The sequence below is a fragment of the Equus quagga genome, chromosome 1 (genome assembly GCF_021613505.1).
Source record: "Equus quagga isolate Etosha38 chromosome 1, UCLA_HA_Equagga_1.0, whole genome shotgun sequence".
Taxonomy (NCBI): Eukaryota; Metazoa; Chordata; class Mammalia; order Perissodactyla; family Equidae; genus Equus; species Equus quagga.
The window spans coordinates 139,679,153-139,699,569 of NC_060267.1; the positions used below are offsets into that span (position 1 = coordinate 139,679,153).

Below are 20,417 nucleotides of genomic sequence, written 5' to 3' on the forward strand. Positions count from 1 at the left end.
TGTGTGTGTGTGTGTGTGTGTGTGTGTGTGTGTGTGTGTGTGTGTGTCTACCCATGAGAACATTTTGGTAGACAGTGTCTAGTGAACAACCTCCTGACAACTTTATACTGGACATGGAAGGGCTGGTTTAGATACAAATTAGTCTCCGCAAAGCCCTCTGTTCAGCGGAGCTCTTATGAATATCTTGCTGGGCCTTGGGGTTTATAGAGTGTCCTTGGAAACCTACTGCCCTGGGGGATAGCTGAGCTGAAAGTGGAGTGGGTAAGGCTAGGAAGATCGTGCCTTGGCCAGCCCTCCATCATGGACTGAGAGACTGCACAGTGCTCGGAGCAGGACTCCTTAGGCCTCGGGGCTGTCAGGCAGAGCACTGGGCAATGCAGATTGAGTGCCTGCTGTGTGCCCCGCGCCAAGCCCATGTGTAGTGTCCCAAAGACACCTGGGAGACAGACTCCTCTGTGTGGTCACCTGCAGGAAGCTACGCCTCTGTTCTTTCTGTCCTGACTCCTTTTCCTTCTTGGAACCCCCACCCCCCATCACCAGCCCATTAGCCTTACCCATTGGGCTCCTCTCATGGCTTCAGTCCGTGCCCAAGAACCAAGTGTGCAGATTCGACTCACCTTGGGGTGTTCCTGGAGACCTGAGGTCAACCTGCTCTCCTGGAATGCCCTTGTATTTGGTGTGGGGAGGTGGTGGTATGTGGAGTTTGGGTGTATGAGGGGAGTCTTGAAGGCTAGGGGAGTGCCCCACCTGTAAGTGGGGAGTGCCGAGGGGCACTGGGAACGGGGAAAGGCTGGGAGGGCAGCAGGACCCCTGATTAGAGGCCTGGGTTAGCCCAGAGGCACAGGGAAGCTGGAAGTAGTAGATAATCAGGAAAACTTACCACTCCTCCACCAGAACCCAGAAGGAACTTGAAAAAGCCACGACAGAAATCCAAGAATATTACAACAGACTCTGCCAGGAGGTGACAGACCGAGAGAAGAATGACCAGAAGATGCTTGCTGACCTGGATGACCTGACTAGAACCAAGAAGTACTTGGAGGAACGGCTGATAGAACTGCTCAGGTGAGTGTTGGGACAAACAGGTAACAAACAGCTCGATTTTTCTTGAAAGAAATGCAGCTCTTCCTGAAAGAACCCCTCAAGGGAAATGGGCCCCTGTCTGCATTCGTTCTGTTGTTAAGGGCCCACGCATACAGGGTCTGCTCAGGCTTTGGCAGCCTTGCGAGTGTGGATTTCGGTGTTCCCACTAGTGCTCGTCTAGGTTTGTGTTTTCATATTGCTGTGTAATTATTTTCAAAATCTCTGTATGCTTAGCCCCAGAGTGACAGTAAATGATGTTTAGTATCTGTAGGAGTTTCCCCAGTCACTTGCCCCTCTTTCGTGAGCGCATTTCTCCTTCTCCTCCATCCCTCTTCCCCTAGTAGCAGGGTCCCAAAATCCAGGGCCTGCAGCGAGCAGGCAGCTAACGGAAATGTCAGAACTGGGCCGGGAGGGGACTCAGGAACCGGAGGACAGAGCACACTCCGCTCCTGCCGATTGTTGCCGATACAGTTGTCAGACCACCTTATTTCTTAAAGAAAGGGGAAACCCGGATTTTTATGTGAAATTGTCCTGAGTTTTAAATGTTGGCAAGTCATTCAAAAAAATTTTTTTACTTTTTCTTCTGGAAATTTTCAAACATAGGAAAATAGGATAGCATAACACACCGTTGTGTACCTGTCACCCGGCACCAACATTCTTCAACTTGTGGCCGATCTTGTTTCATCCAGAGTCCCACCCATTTCCCCCACCTCCCCAGATTATTTTGAAGCAAATCCCAGATGTCAGATCATTTCATCCTCAAATGTTTCAGTATATACCTCTCCAAGACAAGGACTCTCCCTTTTAAACAACCAAGGTATCAATACCATACTTAAAAATTAACCGTAATTCCTAATATCATTAAGGATCTAGTCAGTTTCAAATTTTTCCAATTCCCTTATAATTTTTCCTAATCAGGACCTAAATTAGATCCATACATTGCACGCTGATATGTTTCTTAGATCGCCTTTAGTCTATGGGCTCCCCCACCACCTCCCTAACTTTCCTTTTTTCTTTGCAATTTACTTTTGAAGAAGCCAGGTCATTCACCTGGCAGTTTGCCATGGCCTGGATTTTGCTGATTCCCTCACCATGGTTTCATTTAATATGTTCTTCCAACCTTTGTATTTCCTATAAATTGATATTTAGAACTAGAGCAGTGGTTCTGAACCCTAGCTGCACATTAGAATCACTAAGGGAGCTATTAAAATGATACCCATGTCCAGACTCCATGCAAACCAACTGAACTGGAATTTCTGGAAGTGGAGTCCAGACATCAGTGAGCCAGAGTTGAGGACCACTGCTCTACTAGAGGCTTATTCAGACTCAGGTTCAAAATTTTGGCAAGAACACTTCATAGAATTGGTTTAGAGTTTTCGGTCTTCCCTTCAAGAGCCATGTAAGATCTGATTAGCCATTTCTTTGCAATGTTGGCAGTCATGGATAAGCAATGCCTAAATCTACTGATTCATTTGGGGTTGCAAAATGGTGATTTTCAATTGTAACTAATTTGGAAGTTTAAAAACTCTGGCTACTTGTCATCAGTTTGCACACTTGGAACTCAGGGCATTTGTGACCTCTGAGCTCAGACATCTCCCAAGGTATGTGCTGGGAAGGCCCAGGTCCTGACAGCATTCCCACTTCCCACGGTGTGGGTGCCTGGCCTCCTGGGGTCAGACGGGACAAGCTGGACCAGCTGGGAAAACAATGCTGGTCCAGAGAATGAATCTTCCTGCTTCCTGACAATTTCAAACATCCTTGAAAAGCCAATCAATTCCATGTTCTGGCTTTTGTATTTAAGGGGAATCGTCTGTGGTTGATTTGGAGTCCCTGGCTGGTGATGGAGGCAGTTTCTCTCAGAACTTAAGTGTCTCTGGTGTTAGCCATCAGTGGATGAGGTGCTTCTGGGGCCACATAACCCTCAGGATAGTGGCTGGGGTTCATCCTGGAAAGAACTAAATTTTCTCATGTCAGAAGCCATAAGCCCTAGAAATGACCATTAGCAGCAATACGAAAGTCTCTATACACATCTTCCTGCTGCATCAGGCATATTCGGACACTGCTGGACCTTCCTGAAGAGGCTCCCACCTCTTTTAGTCTTGCTTCTTGGAGTAGCTGTACTGTCTCTCTGAGGAGTGGGGGAGATTAACATCCCATCAGATTTTCAGACTGGGAAATCTTTAATCTTCTCCAGTGATTATGATTAGTTGTTACTTGAACAAACCATAAAACCGTAAAGGGCCCTAAGCACCTTTAAGATTTGGGTGGGTAGTACATTTGTGGTCCTTGGGCTCACAGCATACAGACTGTCGTGTAATCATGGCAGCACGTTATAGCTTAAACTCTCAGTGGCCATACGCTCCTCGTTTAGACGCCTGAGCAATGTGTGACACTTGTCGATGCTGGCAAGCTCTTTGCAGTTGCCAGAGCCTTCCATGTACATAGTGGGCCTCCTGTGCGCCTTCGCAAGTTTGATGTCAGTTAAGGGCCTGCATGTTTGAGGGTCCTGCTGAGTCTGGGACTGAGGCAGGGTGACAGAGCACAGTGAGAGTGGCGGTATTTCCGGGGTAAAGCAAATCTCCTTCTGTGTCTTGGGAAATTTGGAATCAATCTTTTGAAATGAATCAGGGATAATTCTATTGTTTTCACAGCTTCTTTTTTCTCTTTTACCAATGTCACTTTGTCCCAGGGACAAGGACGCCCTCTGGCAGAAGTCAGATGCCCTGGAATTCCAGCAGAAGCTCAGTGCTGAGGAGAGGTGTCTCGGGGACACGGAGGCGAACCACTGCCTCGACTGCAAGCGGGAGTTCAGCTGGATGGTGCGGCGGCACCACTGCAGGTCAGGGCTGCTCGCAGGCCGGCGCCAGAACCCCAGCAGGGTCCAGAACCAGGGCAGTCGTCTCTGAGCGAGGAATCCATGTGGGCATTGGCACGGTGGCTGGTTACCTAGGAAGAGCATGTTGCCTTTTGGTTGTAAGAGGCCCAGGCAAGGAGGGTTTTAGGCAGGGTCCTAGCAGGACACTCAGGGATCCCTGAAAGGTAAGAGTTTAATACAGGGGTGTGGGCAGAGTCCAGCAGACCCACAGGGATGTGGAGTACCCAGAGACCAGCAGCCCCCGGCCCTCCCACAGCCTCCAGGACCGGAGGGAAACAGCAGGGCTGGGGCCAAGGCTTCAGGGAGGAACACAGAGCAAAGACTCTCCTGGGGCCCAGCAAAGGGCAGGCAAAAATGAATCTCGGGCTGGGGCCGGGGGAGATGCAGAATCATCAGCACAGGCCCGGGGAGTCTGTGGTCTCTCAGAGCCTCAGCCCCTGAGGCGTGGAATGCACACCTGCATCGTCGTGTCCAATTATTGGCATCTTATCAAATGGGCCTTAAACCACACTAAAGTGGGGGCAAAGTCAGGTCTGAGGAGAGCCGTGTGGCGTCCAGAGCCCAGCACAGAGCCCGTTCCAGCCTGAGCAGATCCCACAGGGCCCGCAGTACGTCATCCTCCTAGCCGTGCCTGTTTCGTCCCCAGGATTTGTGGCCGCATCTTCTGTTACTACTGCTGCAACAACTATGTCCTCACGAAGCACAGCGGCAAGAAGGAGCGCTGCTGCCGAGCCTGCTTCCGGAAGCTCAGCGAGGACCCTGGCTCCCCTGACAGCGCCAGCTCGGGCACCAGCCAGGGAGAGCTCAGCCCCACACCGTCACCAGCCCATGCTGGGCCCCAGGCCACCGGAAGCCAAGGTCAGGCTCCTGCTGCTGCCCTTGGTGTTCTCTAGGTGCCACCCCCTCAACCGCTACCCCATTGTGTTAGCTGTAATAAGCTTAACTCAAAGCTTTCCAAATCTAGCCATTAAAGAGATGCTAAAAATGTGGTATCACCAATTTGAGACTTTCATTTTGATGTAATTAGGATTGAAAGAGAATTGAAAAGGGAATAAGTTTCTCCTGCTATGATTCAGTGTTATTTAACAGGAGGTCTTTGTACCTCTTAACTCACATACTACCAGTGGAATGTCTCCCACACCTTGGAAAATGCTGTCTCCTGAGCCTCAACCCCGATATCTAACCCTCTCCCAGAGTAACCACAGGCCAGGAGTTGTCTGGAAACGACCACATCCTTCCCTCTCTCTCTGTGGCTCACACTCTCCCTCAGGCCAAGAGGATGTGTTCCCCTTCATGTCCTTTCACTCAGCTCAGTAAAAGGAAGCGGGATTTGGTTTCTGCTGCTTCTGCTCCAAGTGCAGCCTAGCAGAGCAGCTCAGGCTGCCCTCGCAGGGACTGGACTGTGGATGTAGAGTACCAGGGAGGCAGAGCTGAGAGGCAGGGGCAGAAGTGAGTCTCATCTTTGCTCAAGCATCACTGCTTCCTACACCTCGTCCCTACGGACTCCTCCTTGGCCTCTGCCTGGATCCAGGCCAGCCAACCTTCAGAAATACTGTTAGATCTCCTTTTGTTTAACTGGATCATCGAAGAGGTTGGCAGGCCCCTTTATTTACATTGAGTACAAAGAACAGCTCAGGGATGGGGGAGTGTACCATGCACAGTGTTAGTAAATCTTCCTCAAATATTTTGCCCATTTTTTAATTTTTTTTTTTTTAGTTACTGAATTTTGAGTCCTTTATGTGTTCCAGATACAAGTTATTTATCAGATATGTGTTTTACAAATATTTTTTCTTCCAGTCTATAGCCTGTCTTTTCATTTTCTTTCAAAGAGCAGAAATGTTTTTCAAAGAGCAGAAGTTTTTCATTTTGATGAAGTCCAGTCTATCAATTTTTTTTCGTTGTGGGATCAATTTTTTTCTTTTCTTTTGGTGTCGTATCTATCTTTGCTTAACCCAAGGACTCAAAAATCTTCTCCGATTTTCTCCTAGAATTTTTGTAGTTTTAGGTTGCATATTTAGGTCTGTAATCCATTTTGAATTAATTTTTGTATATGGTGCAGGCTATACATAGAGATTCATTTTTGCTTATGGTTGTCCAGCTGTTCCAACACCATTGGTTGAAAAGTCTATTCTTTTCCCATAGAATTGCCTTTGTACCTTTGTCAAAAATCAATTGCCCTTATATATGTGGGTCCATATCTGGACTTTCCATTCTGTTTCATTTATCTGTGTGCCCTTTCTTTCACCAATACCACGCTGTTGTGATTATCATAGTTTTGTAATGACCTTTAAAATCAGGTAGAATGGGTCCTCTAATTTTGTTCTTTATCAAAGTGTTGGCTATTCTAAGTCTTCTACTTTTCCATATAAATTTTAGGATCAGTTTGTCAATTTCTACAAAAAATCCTAGTGAAGTTTTGATTGGGAGTGCGTTGAATCTCTAGATCAGTTTGGGAAGAATTGACATCTTAACAAAATTGAGTCTTCCAATCCTTGAACCTGATATAGCTCTGCATTTATTTACGTCTTCTTTGATTTCTTTCAGTGGACGTCATTTTGGATCCCTGTTGCTCATTTTTCTTTCCCTCCTTTTCCTTCCCTCTTCCCTCTGCCAGCCTCAGAAGGCAGGTTCAGGAGTATGGCTGGGTCTATGAAGGGAAACCAATTCCTGGTCCCCTTTTTCAGCCTGTGCCTCAAAACCTCCATTATACAGCCTTCAGACAAGAGGAAGAATGTTCTTCTAAAGCATGGCCTGTCTCAGTAGCCATGTGGCAGGGCTAGCTGGGAACTTGTAGCTCATATGACCTATTCCTCTTGCTAAATAGCCCAGGAATCTTTCCCATGCCCTCAGTCACTGGCAGGTGTTCTAGTGACAACAGAGAGTGACACCATCCTGCCAGAGTGCTGAGGTCACTTGCTTTGATTTCTGACATTTCGTGTCTCCTTGTCTTTCTTTCTGTCTTTCCTTCTTTCTTTCTTTCACCTCAGACCTGCCATTACATTTTCCATGACATATACAGGAGAGGCTTGTGTGTGGGTGACTGCCACAGGAGCATCCATGCAGCATCCTTCCTACTGAGTGGCCCGCAGAGTTGGAAAAGAGTCCCCTGGTCAGAAGCACAATGGTTCCTGCAACTCCTTGAGCAGAAGGAAGTTCTTTCCCACCCCCCAGTGGCTTGGGGGGAAAATGCAGGCCAGGCAGATTCCTGCTTTTAAGGAAGCATGAATAAGTAATGTCTGTGTCTGATGGAGCAAGGATTTAGCAGCACAGAGTATGTTTACTTTTTTGTTAGGTTCTTTCCTGATAAGGTTTTGATAGGTTTTTTCTTTCTAAATAAGTGGCCTCAGAATATGTAAAAGCTGAAACCTTTCTAATCCCCTAAGGAGCTTAAGAGAAATCTCTTAAGTTGTGGATTCAGTTTCATCTGTAGTCCCCTCCTTTGCTTTTCTCAAATGTCCCAACAGCCATTTCTCTCACATCTGAACAGAATGGCTGTCAATTGAGTGAGTGCTTAAAGTGTGCCCTGGTGGCTTGTCCTGCATATCTACACTCTCTCACTTCCCTGAGGCTCCCTCCCCATCCTGTGCATAACTGTTTCTCTTCTCTCCTGATCTGCTTCTGTGGTCCAGGTGCAAACACAGACGGCAGGCCACCAGATGACGCCGTGTTTGACATCATCACAGATGAGGAGTTGTGTCAGATACAGGAGTCCAGCTCCTCCTTGCCTGAAACACCCACTGAAACGGATTCTCTCGACCGAAATGTCGCCGAACAGTGAGTAGACATCACTTCTGTTGGCACAAATAATCCATAACCAACCTGTAAATCAAAATTGGGGTGAGTTTATTGTGAGCCAGAGTGAGGATTAGAACCTGGGAAGGCCTTAGAAGGCGTTCTAGAGAAGCATGGGTTTCAGCACAGTCTTATGTCTTTTTAGAACAAAGAAGATACATTAAACACATCCAGGATGCATTTTCAAACAGGTATTCAGCTGCAGATTAACAGGTCAACATGACCATGATGCCAGGAAAGGGGCTAATCCAGGCATTGCCAATAGGGCATTACCAATAGGGTGTAGGAGGAGAAGTATGCGTTCTTTATCTTAAGAGAGTGCATTCCTTCCTTTAGTGGATATGCACATGTACAATGTATGTTTGATAGGCCGTAAGTCAGGCTTTCTAGTTCAAGCCAATCAGTTTTGAACTTGAATAGTTACCCTATATACCTCAATATGTGAAAATCTCTTGTCATTTTCCCCTTTTGATCAATAATCTTTTAAGAGAAAGCATTGCTGATCAAAATATGTCCCTCAATGCCAGAGTGGTTGTTGCCTGCCCTCGGTCCATCATATTCCTTGGTGCTAGGCTTTTATTTTGTTGATTTGCCCAGTCGTCCACGTTGGGGGGAGATAGCTATAGTGGATGAGCATGGAGGTATATATTAACAAGGGAACTCTTTCATAGGTTATGTAATGTTGATTATTTTTAGATTATCACACAGAGATTGCACGTGTGCTTTTACATGACTTCCTACAGTTACACTGTTTATACCAATTATAGAACAGGTAATCCAATATTTGAAATGATTAGCTCAAAAATGAATTCTTAGATGTAGCCTTAATAGGAAAAGGAGATTCGCCCAGGGCCGTAAGATCGATCAACCATCTCAAGTGGCCAAGCAAACATTACTCTGGTTTGCATGCCAGTCTTACAAAAACGAGTAAAGAAAACAACATTAGTTTGAATATTATCATGAGTACAGTACAAGAATTCCAAGAAGTAACAGAAATATGAATTGCAATCCAGATTGTAAAAGGGAACTGGTACTGAAAGGGAGCCAAGCAAACAAATCTAAACTGGGTATAGGATCATTCAAGGCATTTACCTGTTTTTTCATGTGCTTTAACAGAGATGACACATTGGAAGATTCATCAGATATAAAACACAGCACTCAATTTGAATGATTGCATATGTGCCATCTTGGGATGCTGTAACAATATCTAAGGCCATTCTGTTTTGAAGGACGACCTTTCTCATTAAAGTCATTTCAGTATTTAATAGAGCTATCCCTGCTTGACTATTGTTAAGAGCTTATTGAGTAAATTTAGTCAGAGCCTCTATGTGTCATATGACATCTTATAGCCCCAAAGAGGGAACAAATATAGCTGCTAGGTGGTCATACCAGTAGAACACTGAACGAGCCCATCTAGCCTTGAGAAGAGGGAGATTGGCAACAGATGTTAGCTCAGGGCGAATCCTTCCCTGTATCCAGGGGAAGCCCAGAGTGCAGTGCCCTAACCATCCAGGCAGTAGCCAAGGCCAGAGGTTTGTTCCACATAACCACTGAGTTCCATTAGGAGCCACCCAATAAATGCCTGGTCTTTAAGACCAGTCTGTTCCAAACCAATCACTTTCTTTAAGAACAGTCATATTCTGACATGACTCGGTGGGTATCCAGCCCGTCTTTCAAGTGTAATTTGGTAAATTTTGTTTGGAATGATTTCTCTGCTCCCAACATAAAGGTGCTGGTATCTTTAAAGATCCATGACTAGGAGTGAGCCAAGCATATCCATCTCAAATTTATGTGAAACCTTTCATAGTTCTTACTGTAATGTCTGGTTTCTTTTGTTCATCTGCAATTTGTCAGGATAATGGGATGGTTTGAGTAACAGAAAAAGAATAGCCATGCCCTGTATCATTAATAATATGGGCTATTGGCCGTGTTTCAGGATCATAATTAATAATATTAGACGAACTGCAAACATTGGAGCTAGATCTTTCCATCGTAATAAATTGCTTTAGAGCTTCCAATCTATGCCTTGAAAGGGGGAGACCCACCAAGGCAACCCTGAGCTGCTAGAAAGTGGAAGTTGGCCACATGTCCAACAATTGGACTGATTTTTGTGTGTAGCAAAGGAATGTGCCCATTGCAGAAAAACATTGCCATCAGAGGCCCATTCAGATGTGGGTTGGAGAAACAAGCATAGTATTAGGAAAATCCTAAATGGCATTTTTTTTAATTAATAATTGGTGTTGCAATTAAGTTCTAATCTATCTTGTAAAGTCAGGGGCGTAAATTATTGCCATAGGAAAAGGTAAGGCAATCTAGAAATTGATTATTTAGCAATTACATAAAGTTTAAACATTACAAGGGTTTAAATGAGGGAATGTAGGGTTAGGAATACAGGCCTAGTCCGCCGTCTTGAGACAGCTGTCTACAACAGATGTCGTCTTCTTCTCATCCTGGTTGGAGATACTCGTGTTGGTCAGTCGAAGTCGGGTATCAGAGACTGGAGTTGAAGCCCATTGAGGTGGAGAGGCCTTTTTTAAATGAGAAATGTGAATCCGTGAGTCTACGCCTTTTAATTTTGCAGCACATGGGTTGGTTAAAAGCACCTGATATGGTCTTTTCCAATGGGGCTGCAAAGAGTCCTTTATCTGGTGTCTTTTCCAACAAACAAAATCTCCAGGTTGTAATCCATGATCCTTAAGGTCTTCATCTCCCGGGAACTCACTGTGAAAAGAATCAGCTACCAACCTCACATTTTTCTTGAGTGCCTCGATGAGGCCTTGACAATAATGTAAAATGTCTCCTTTAAGTAAAGTTGGTTCATACGTTCCTTTGTCTCATTGCATTGGCCGTCCAGTTATTATCTCGAAAGGAGACAGCCAATGTTTACCAAAGGGTATAGAGCTGAGACTGAGGGGCACTAGCAGAAGAGCGTTTGGTCACGAGAGATTAAATGCTTCTGAAAGCTTTGCCAGTTGAGTTTTGATTGTGCTGTTAGTTCTTTCCACCAATCCTGAGGATTGGGGATGGTAAGCACAGTGGAAATGCTACATTATTGGCCAAATATTACAAATAGATTTAGTTATTTTTCCAGTGAAATGAGTTCCCCGGTCACTGTGTAACTTGGTAAGAATTCCCCAAACAGGAATTATTCTTTCTAATAGCAATTTACCTACTGTTAAAGCCATTGCTCTTCTGCAAGGAAAGCCTCAATCCACTGTGAGAACATACGGCTCATTACCAAGACGTATTTATACCCTTGAGATGGTGGCATTTGGACAAAGTCCAGTTGCCATACCTCAAAAGGTCCCTTAGGGAGGGGGAAGTGGCCTTGTGACCCATGAAGTGGTTTTCCTGGATTGTACTTTGGGTGTATAACACGAGTCTAGGCTTTATGGGCCCCCGTGGGAGAAAGTTTCCAGAAGTATTGTTTTCCTCATAAAATCATCTTTTCAGGTGCCCAGTGGGTCAATTGATGCATATGCTGGAGCAGTGGCAATTGTGCTCCAATAGGTACTATGGGTTTCCTATTGGGCCCGAACCACATCTGTGGAGGGGGTGTCAAAAATTCCCCCTTTTGACTGCCATATCTGCTTCTCTTCTTCTGTGGCGATTTCCTGAGCCTGTAGAAGGAAATCTTTGACTGGGCTAGCAGGCTTAATAGGAAGCAGCAGGTATTCTTGAGCCTGGGTGGGGCGAGACTTCAAGGCTGCTTGTTAGCAGTGGCGTCAACAAGCCAGTTTCCTTTAGCTTCTAAAGTATTAGATTTGGAATGCCCTGGTATTTTAATAATCACTGGTTGTCTCAGTAGTTGTATAGAATTTAATAATTCTGCACTCTGCTTCCCATTCTTTATAGGCTGACCTCAAGAGGTTAAAAACCCTCGTTGTTTCCACAGTATTCCAAAGTCATGTGCTACTCCAAAAGCATAACGGCTGTCAGTGTAGATATTTGCTACCTGGTCTCTGGCGAATTGACAAGCTCAAGTTAAAGCAATTAACTCAGGTTGTTGTGCTGATTTTATTTCTGGTAAATAAGAACTCTCACTTATGTCCACTGAGGATGTTACTGCATATCCAGCCTGATGCCATCCTTGTTCATTCCTTAAGTAAGACCCATCTGTAAACCAAATTAGATCAGCATTATCAATGGGAGTTTCTTGCAAATCCTTCCTAGGAGTAAGTAATCAGTTAATAAAATGCAGTCATGGGCATCCTCCTCCTGTGATGCTGGAAGTAAAGTCGCAGGGTTAATTAAGATTATTACATTGGGCTAAGGTGATATGAGGAACAGAGAGCAAGGGAACTTCACAGGAGAATTTGGGAGAGATTTGACTGAGTGAGGAACATAGATAGTTAAAGGAGACCCCATCACTCTTTCTTCAGTGATCTTGCATAAGAGAGCTGCTGCTGAAATGGCCCTCGAATAAGACGGGAGCCCTTTTGCCACTGAGTCCAGTGGCTGACTATAATACCTGATAGATCAGTGTTGATCTCCGTGTTTTTGAGTTAAGATACCTAGGGCAGTTCCTTTATCTTCATGTATGAAGAGGAAAAATGACAAGCTGTAATTAGGATGCCCTAAGGCGGGTGCTCCAGCCAAAATAGACTGTAAGGTAGTTACTGCCTTTTCTCCTTCTGGCATCCGTTCAATTAAATCAGGCTGGTCAGACTTTAGTAATGTATATAAAGGCTGGGCAATAAGTGGAAAGGTAGGTACCGAGTTCCTGCAATATCCAGTTAGTCCTTAACTGTTTCTTCATTTTAGGGAGAGAAAAAGCCAAGATTCCTTTAATCCTTTCAGAGTCAATCAACAGTCCATCTTTAGATATTAAGAGCCCTAGATATTTTCCAATAGGCAGGCAAAATTGTAGTTTGTCCTTGGATACTTTGTGCCTTTTAGATGCTAACTGTTGCAACAGATAAATTGTGTCCTTCTGAGAGTCCAACTTAGTTTCTGAATATAAGAGCAAATCGTCCACGTGTTGAATTAAAGTGGACTCATTAGGGAACTCTATATTAGCTAAATCAGCTTTGAGTATCTGGGAAGAGTAAGTGGGGCTTTCAGTCTAGCCCTGTGGCATAACTGTCCTGGTATACTGGCGCTCTTCCCACATGAAGGCAAAAAGATATTGACTATTCCTTTCTGTGGAAATGCTAAAGAAGGCACTGCATAGATCAATGACTGAAAAGTAGCGGCTGTTAGTTGGAACGGCTGAGGCAGAGTGTGTGGATTCGGAACCACAGGGTGTCAGGGAATCACAATGTTATTTATGGCTCTCACATCTTGAACAGCTCTCCAGCCTTTTCCATTAGGCTTTTTCACTGGCAAGATAGGTGTATTGCAGGGGCTAGTACAAGGAATTCTAAGCTCGTTTTCAAAAAACTCCTGAATGATAGGCCTTATCCCATTCAATGCCTCTGGTTTAACACAGTGGATATTGCCGAATATTAGGTACGGGCTTAGAGCTGTCGACAGTCACCTTAATAGGAGTGGTCGATTTAATTTTCCCAATATCAGAAGAGGCAGATGACCATAATTCTTTAGGCACTTCTAGTAACAGGTCATCAGTTTTCTCTTCTGCTTGAGTCATTGATTTTACAATCATCAACCTTTCAGTAACTACATTCTGGTCAGCATCCTGACTTTCTAAATCTAGAAACATTTTCCCCTTTTGTGAAAAGGCAATATGGGCATTGTATGTTTCTAGAAGATCTCATCCAATCACATGAATTGGAGTGCATTTAGCCAGGAGAAACACATGTTTTCCTGTGATGGTTTCTAATTGAAAAATTATCAGTTCTGGTTTAAAAACTTGCATTGGAAAATTCGAAATCCCTACCATTTGAACTGTCTGTTTACTCTGAGGGAGAGGGCAATGAATGAGGGTGGGGTGAGGACAGATAAGGTAGCCCCGGTATCCACAAGGGCCTTTGAAGTTCCCCTCCCATAGTTATCTCAGTTTCTCCTAAGGTATTGGTGAGGAGGAGGGGAAATGCGCTCGTAAGTCTGGGAGCATCCCTGTTCCTGTTTGCTGTTGTCACGCCCTAAATCCCTCTTGAGTTTATGGCAGTCTTGTTCGAAATGACCAGACTTTGTGCAATAGTAGCAGATACAGTCATTTCATCTCTGGTTAGATTTTAGAAGGATGGCTTTTGTTGGGCCACTAAGCTGTCGTATGTACACTCATAATCTTAGTGGCCCTTTCTTTTGTCTACAGGGTCTTAGACAGTTTATCCATAACAGTGACAAGAGCACTGGTGTGCATTAAAGCCCAATCCAGTTCATGTCCCTTAACTAACTTGGCTAATTCCTCATCTAATCCTTCTAAGAAAATTGAATTTAAAATTGAATCATTTTGGTTATCCTGAAAACTTTCAGGAGCCATCCCAGAGTGCTGTTTGAAAGTTTTCTCAGGCCTTTCAAAATAATCAAAGATAGATTCTTCGGATTTATGCTTGCATTGGTGGACTTTAGCTCAATCTATTTTCCTGGGAAAAATTATGGGAATGGCTTTATGTAAGTTTTGAGCAATACCGCTACACTCCTCAAGGTCACGAGGCTCATGTTTATGGAAATCCTCCAGGGGATCTCTCCAGTTTGCCTCTTTGATGCATTCCTTTGCTTTGCTCTCAGACACCAGCAAGTGCACCACCTGATATAAATCTGACTATCCTGGTGCATATGTTCTAACAATCAAATCAAATTCTCGAGAAAACCCTAAAGGATCTTGCGAAGGGTCTGGGAAGTCCTTTGTTAAATTCTTAAGTTCAGTTCTAGTCCAAAGAGTATACACAAGAACAGGCTTGCCTCTCCCAGTAACTGGTTTCTCCTTAAAGGGAGCCACTAGAATTTTAGGACTCTCAGTATCTGCTCCCTGGGAGTTACCCCGTGTTTTTCCTAGGGGTGGAGGAGGAGGAGGAGGTAGAGTGGATAGGTCTGGATCCGGAAGTTGAGAAAGGAAACGATGTAAGGGTGCTGAGGGAGAAGAAGGACATGAGCTCTGAGGTGCCGAAAGCAGCGGCAGAGGAGATGGAAGAGATAAGGGGGGCGGGATGGTTTCTGACCTCTTCTCTTTAATTCAGACACAGTCTCTGCCAATTTGCGGTTAGTCTCCCGTAAAGAGCTATTTTGTCATTACTATGCTTTGAAGCCTCTAAATGCCAAGCATAATAAGCTTCCCACCCCTTTGTTTTAGTTTTATAGCTGGCTTTTTCAACTTGTGTGCGCAAATACAGTAGTTTTGACAGATCAAACGTTCCCCACTTTGGCCATTTAAGACTGAAGTCATCCTTAATCTTTCGCATTTTTTCAAATGCTTGCAAGCATTGTCTCCATGTGCATTATACGTGAAACCAGCTGGAGTTGCAGTGAGGGGTGGTCCGTCTGGGAGCTGGCCGGCTATAGACACACGGTTTCCCATTTTCTTTTAGTTTTATTTTTTGCTGTTGTTGTTTTTGTTTGTAATGAAGTCTGAACAACTCTAAGGACAGTGTTGTGGGTCAGAAGGGTTCTGCTTGTGGGTGTTACTCCCTAAAGGAAGGTCGTAAATAACCTCTTACGTGCCTCGCTTTCTCCTGCCAGCAGTCTACAACCACCGTGGGGGCTCAGAGCACGGATGACCAATCCCTATGTGCACATCCCTGGACAAGCCTGTCATTAATTAATGTGAATGATGGTGGAGTTCCCTATGGGACCACTGCACGTTGTGGGGATTCAACCCTCAAACACTCTAAGCTTCTCCGTCACCTGAGAACGCCGTTCAGTTGGGAGGAGCAGTGTCCCTTTTCTTCAGAACTGAACACGTTCAGTCTCTCATTTCTCTATCAGGCAGTTTATTCAGACTTTATAAACACAGTTCAGTCTAATTTTCAAAGCCAAATTAAAGGACAACCAACCCAGTTCACTCCAAGTTTCCCTAATCTCCCCTGGCCTAGGAAATCCCCCCTGGGTTTCTTTCCACCTAGGAAATGTACCAGTCCTTTCAAAGCCCTCTAGTGTTAAGACCTTAAACAGCTCATATCAACTCTTGGACCGTCAACGTAAAATAAGGAGGTCCGGATTTCAGCAGAACTCACTGGGGTCACCTGAAGAATGCAGTGATCCAAGGGGGCTCAGAGGGCCCCTGTGGTACTGAGCGCCGGTTCAGTGTAGATTCCAGGTGGTCTCCAGTGGGTTTCTCTGAAATCCTGCCAACTACGCCAAGAAATGTCAACACAAAATAACCAATGACCATTATATAAACAAGAGAAATAAGATGAGTTTACTTGAGCCAGAGTGAGGATCATAACCCAGGAAGGCCTTAGAAGGCATTCCAGAGAGGCATGGGTTTCAGTTCAGTCTTAGATCTTTTTAGGACAAAGAACATACATTAAACACACCCAGCATACATTTTCATCAAAATTTCAAAGAGGTATTTAGTTGCAAATCAGCAGGTCAAGATGACTCTGATGCTGGGAAAGGGGGCTAAACCAGGTGTTACCAATAGGGCCTAGGAGGGCAAGTGTGCATTCTTATCCTAAGAGTGCATTCTTTACTTTAATGGTTAAAGCAGATGTACAATGTATGTTTGACAGGCCATAAGTCAGGCCTTTAGTTCAAGCTGAATCAGTTTTGAACTCAAATAATTACCCCATATACTTCAATATGCGGAAATCTCTTGTCACCTCCATTTCCTGATTGCATGTTAAGTGCCTGGCCCTTGTGCTTTCTTATCAAAGGACCAGGAAAGTTTGGAAACAGGATTGGCTGCCATTGCTTAAGGGAAGTTGCCTCAGAATAGTGCTTGAGACAGGATGGCCCTTGAGGAGCTCCAGGCTTGGGGCGTGGTCGGTGTTGAGCCTTGTCAGAGAGTTCCGGGGAGAGTCGCTGGTCCCTCATGTCAGCATCTCCATTAAGGCCTTTCTGGGCTTGGGCAACTGTGTTACTCAGCTCAGGCTGCTGTAACAGAATGCCACAGACTGGGTGGCTTAAACAACGGAAATTTATTTCCTCACAGTTCTGGAGGCTGGAAGTCCAAGGTCAAAGCGTCAGCAGGTTGGGTTTCCTCTGAGGCCTCTCTCTTTGGCTTGCAGACACTGCTCTCTTCACATGGTCGGCTTGTTGTCCCTCTACGCATGTGCAGTCCTGCTGTCTCTCTGTGTCCTGATCCCTTCTTATAAGGACAGTCAGATTGGATTAGGGCCCACCCTGATGGCCTCATTTTAACTAAATTACTTCTTTAAAGGCCTTATCTCCAAATACAGGCATATTCTGAGGTCCTGGGGGTCAGGACATCAACACATGAATTTGAGGGGCCACAGTTCAGCCCATAGGAACAGCCCCTGCTGTGCTGCCCTTAGCCACTCCCGAGCAACACGCTTCTCCTTAGAAACTAAGCCACTAGCCAGGCTTGTAAGGATGCCATGAGAAAGGAAGCTTGGATTTAGTTTCAGTTGTCTCGGGTAGGTGTGCTCTCTCTAAAGTCACTTTAGCTCCAGATAAGCCCTCCTAGAGCCCTAAAGTCCTAAAAGCAATAAAATTATAGGGAAGTCTGTCACCTGCGCTCTGTGGAACCCAAGGGGCTTTCCCCTCCCCCAGCCTGTGCCACACCCCATCGCCAGTCCCTTAATCAGTGACCTGGCCCACTGAACCTTCCTGATGCTGCGAATCAACAGCATCAGGCCCAGGGGCATCCTTTAGTACTTATTCTCCGTTGGGGCTCTCATTTTCCCAGGGTGGCTGTTTTTCAAAAAGGTTTGTGAGGAGAGTTTTGCAAGGGCCAATTAGGCCAATTTTTAAATACAGTCGTGCACCACATGATAACATTTCGGTCAACAATGGACCACATATACGACAGTGGTGCCATAAGCTTAGTACCGTGTAGCCTGGGTGTGTAGTAGGCCACACCACCTGGGTTTGTGTAAGTGCACGCTATGATGTTCTCATGACAACGACATCGCCTAACGAGGCATTTCTCAGCACGACTCCATCATTATGCAGCCCATGACCGTACGTGAGATGACTGCACACAGTGCCACCATCCTAGAATGTCCAGACTTTGTGCCCTCCAGGGCAGCCTTGCTTGGTGTTCCCCAGCCCCTGGTGTCTGGCATAAATGTAGTTTCTACAGCAGAGCTGTTCATAAGTTCAGGAAAGAATTGACATGGCACCCAGGTCCAGATGTTTCTTGACCCACTTTCTGTTCAGTTAGGGAGTTTGTGATGCTCTTGCTGATTCATTAAGATCTCCTCTCATCCTGCCCAGAATTCAGAGGAGGGCTAGCGTTGATCTGTCAGATCAGTCATCAGCATCAGGATTTCTACCTACGGGAAGAGGTGTACTCGATCCTCCTGAGACCCTCAGCACAGGACATTTTCAGCTGAAGTGTATCTCTCCATCCTGTTCTGTTCTCTTACTAGAGAGTGACTCAACTTACCATGTTGTAGCCTCATGGGTAAGGCCCACCTGATCACCCAACCCGAGAAATCCCCTGCTCACTGTCACTTCTGTGACTTTGGGCCTTTTCTTTTTCATCCTGAACCCCCACCTCTGAAGCCTTCCCTGACTGCATAAGCCTGCAGTGTTTCTCCCTGACCCCTGTGGCTCAGTGGTCCCCATGGCATGTTCCATTCCCTTAGCATGAAGCCACACTGCCATCGTCACCTGACAACCCTTTACTGCCCGTGCCTCGACGCCCAGCCAGGTGGGTGGGCGGTAGGCTGAGCAGGACTGGAGCCTCAGGGCTGTAACCTGCACGAGAAGGTGAGCCCCTGCAGCTCCCTCTTTCCCTCACCCCTCCTCTTCCCCTTTCCCAGCAGGAACAAAAACAAGGTATTCAGACCACTGACAAATATACATGTTTTCAGTCATGGGAAATCAGGAAGTGTTCCAGGGAAAGGAAACTGCCAGAGTGCCAGCCCATGGCCTCCAAGGCGGATCCGGGACTAAGGGGCGGGAACCTGCAGTCCCTGCACTTCATCTGTTCGGGTCAAGAGCCAAGCCTCCAAGTCAGCTGAGGGCCTGCCTCGTCACACACCTTCTTTGTGTGTTAGCTAGAGGTAGACCCCAGCATCTCAGGTGGCTTTTTCTTATGTTATTTTTCTTCCTAAGTTTAAGACCCAATCAGAAACACCAGGAATCTGAGAAAATGTGGGAGGTATAGAGCTCTGGATTTGTGTAAAGATCCCTGACAGGAAACTTCGAGAAAGAAATCAGCAAGTCCAAAATAAGAAGTGGTCCAGGAGGGATTAAACACTGTAAGTACAAAGTAGATGCTCGCAAGGAGAGTTGTTGAAAGCAACTCTGTGGACACCTTCTCTGTGCCAGCTACCTTTACACGTGACCTCACTTAGACCCTGCCCAAGCCTTCAAGGAGTAGGGATTATGATCCCCATTTTACAGATAAAGGCGCTGTATCCTCAGGAGGCCTGATAACTTGCTCAAGGTCATGTGGCTGTAAGTGTCTGAACTAGGCTTTGAGCCCACAGCTCCTCCCTCCAACCCACAGGCTTGAGGTTCATTTTGAAGAGTTCAGCTCTCTTCTCCAGGGCCCCTTTCCCCATATGCACATCAAAAACATGTCCACCTTTGTCTGGCCCCGTGTCCGCTCCTCCCCACACATGTGTGTTTTTAGGGCTAACAACATTGTCTGCCTGGGCCCTCCTGGCAGTGATGGAACAGGAAGAGGTCCCAAAATCCAGGCTCTCAGGGAGCCCGGCAGGATGCTGCGGACTCCCCAAGCAACCTCCCAGCAGCCCCCATGCATGGCTTAGAGCTGGAGTGGTGGCGTGAAGCAGGAGCACAGCCCCTCACCTCGGGTGAGACAGATATTCTTCAGAACCGTTCTGACATGCCTGTACCTACCCTCTCCCCACGTCATCCAGGCCCACCCTCAGCCGTCTCCACTGACCAGGTGTCCAGCTATTCTCAGGACCAAGGTGGCAGGCAGAGAAGGAAAGAAAACTCTTGTCAACCAGTAGCAGGGCTGGGCCTTGGGTCCCTTGGCCTCTGCTCAGCTTCCACTCAGTCATGGCCTCCTTGAGGCCTGGCCTCCCCTTCTCAGTACCAGACAAACAGACCACGTGGTGATGAAGAGCTTGAGCTCCAGAATCAGACACACCTGGTCAGATCCTGGTCTGCCCCCTCCAGGTTGCATGGCTTTGGCAGTGCAGCCCCCTGAATGCAGTTCCCTCCCCTGTGCAGAAGAGACAGGGACAGCACCTAGCCCCAGGGTTGTTAGGAGGATTAGATGAGAAGGATGTATATGAAGTGCTGAGTCCGGTGCCGGGCACCTGGGAAGCCTGCCTTGGAGGTGCGTTGTTTTTGTATGTTTTACCTGAGGTGTGATGTCAGGGCTGAGCCGGGCATGTCTACACTATGTGCACCAGTACCTTGCACCTGGCAGCTCAGTTGTCTTCTCCAAGGAAAATCACTCCAGATGACTAGGTCTTACTAAACCTAAACTCACCCACAGAGACTGTCCCTGACCCACAGAGCATATTTGCCAGTAATTGCTTTAGAACTGGTGCTTTGTGGTCAGCTTTGGGTAGCTGTGGTGCGTTTGTCACCAACCAGGAAATTTGATGCCTGGTATCTCAGAAACAAAATGAGAACAGGATATGTAATAATGGTTAAGGTTAGAAAGCCACCTTTGTGCTTAGATTAACCCAGCATCTCCGCCTTCAGATGAATA

At 46.0% G+C, this 20,417-nt stretch overlaps 1 protein-coding gene across 3 annotated transcripts in view; it reads left to right on the forward strand.

The window, feature by feature from the left end:
- The window catches only part of FYCO1 (FYVE and coiled-coil domain autophagy adaptor 1), an 85,551-nt gene that overhangs the window by 32,823 nt on the left and 32,311 nt on the right, over positions 1-20,417 (forward strand). For all 3 annotated transcript variants that reach the window (XM_046652661.1, XM_046652670.1, XM_046652677.1), the window contains 4 exons: positions 895-1,062; positions 3,770-3,919; positions 4,602-4,813; positions 7,585-7,729. In XM_046652661.1, the coding sequence (XP_046508617.1) occupies positions 895-1,062; positions 3,770-3,919; positions 4,602-4,813; positions 7,585-7,729 (675 nt within the window). The remainder of the gene's footprint in view (positions 1-894; positions 1,063-3,769; positions 3,920-4,601; positions 4,814-7,584; positions 7,730-20,417) is intronic.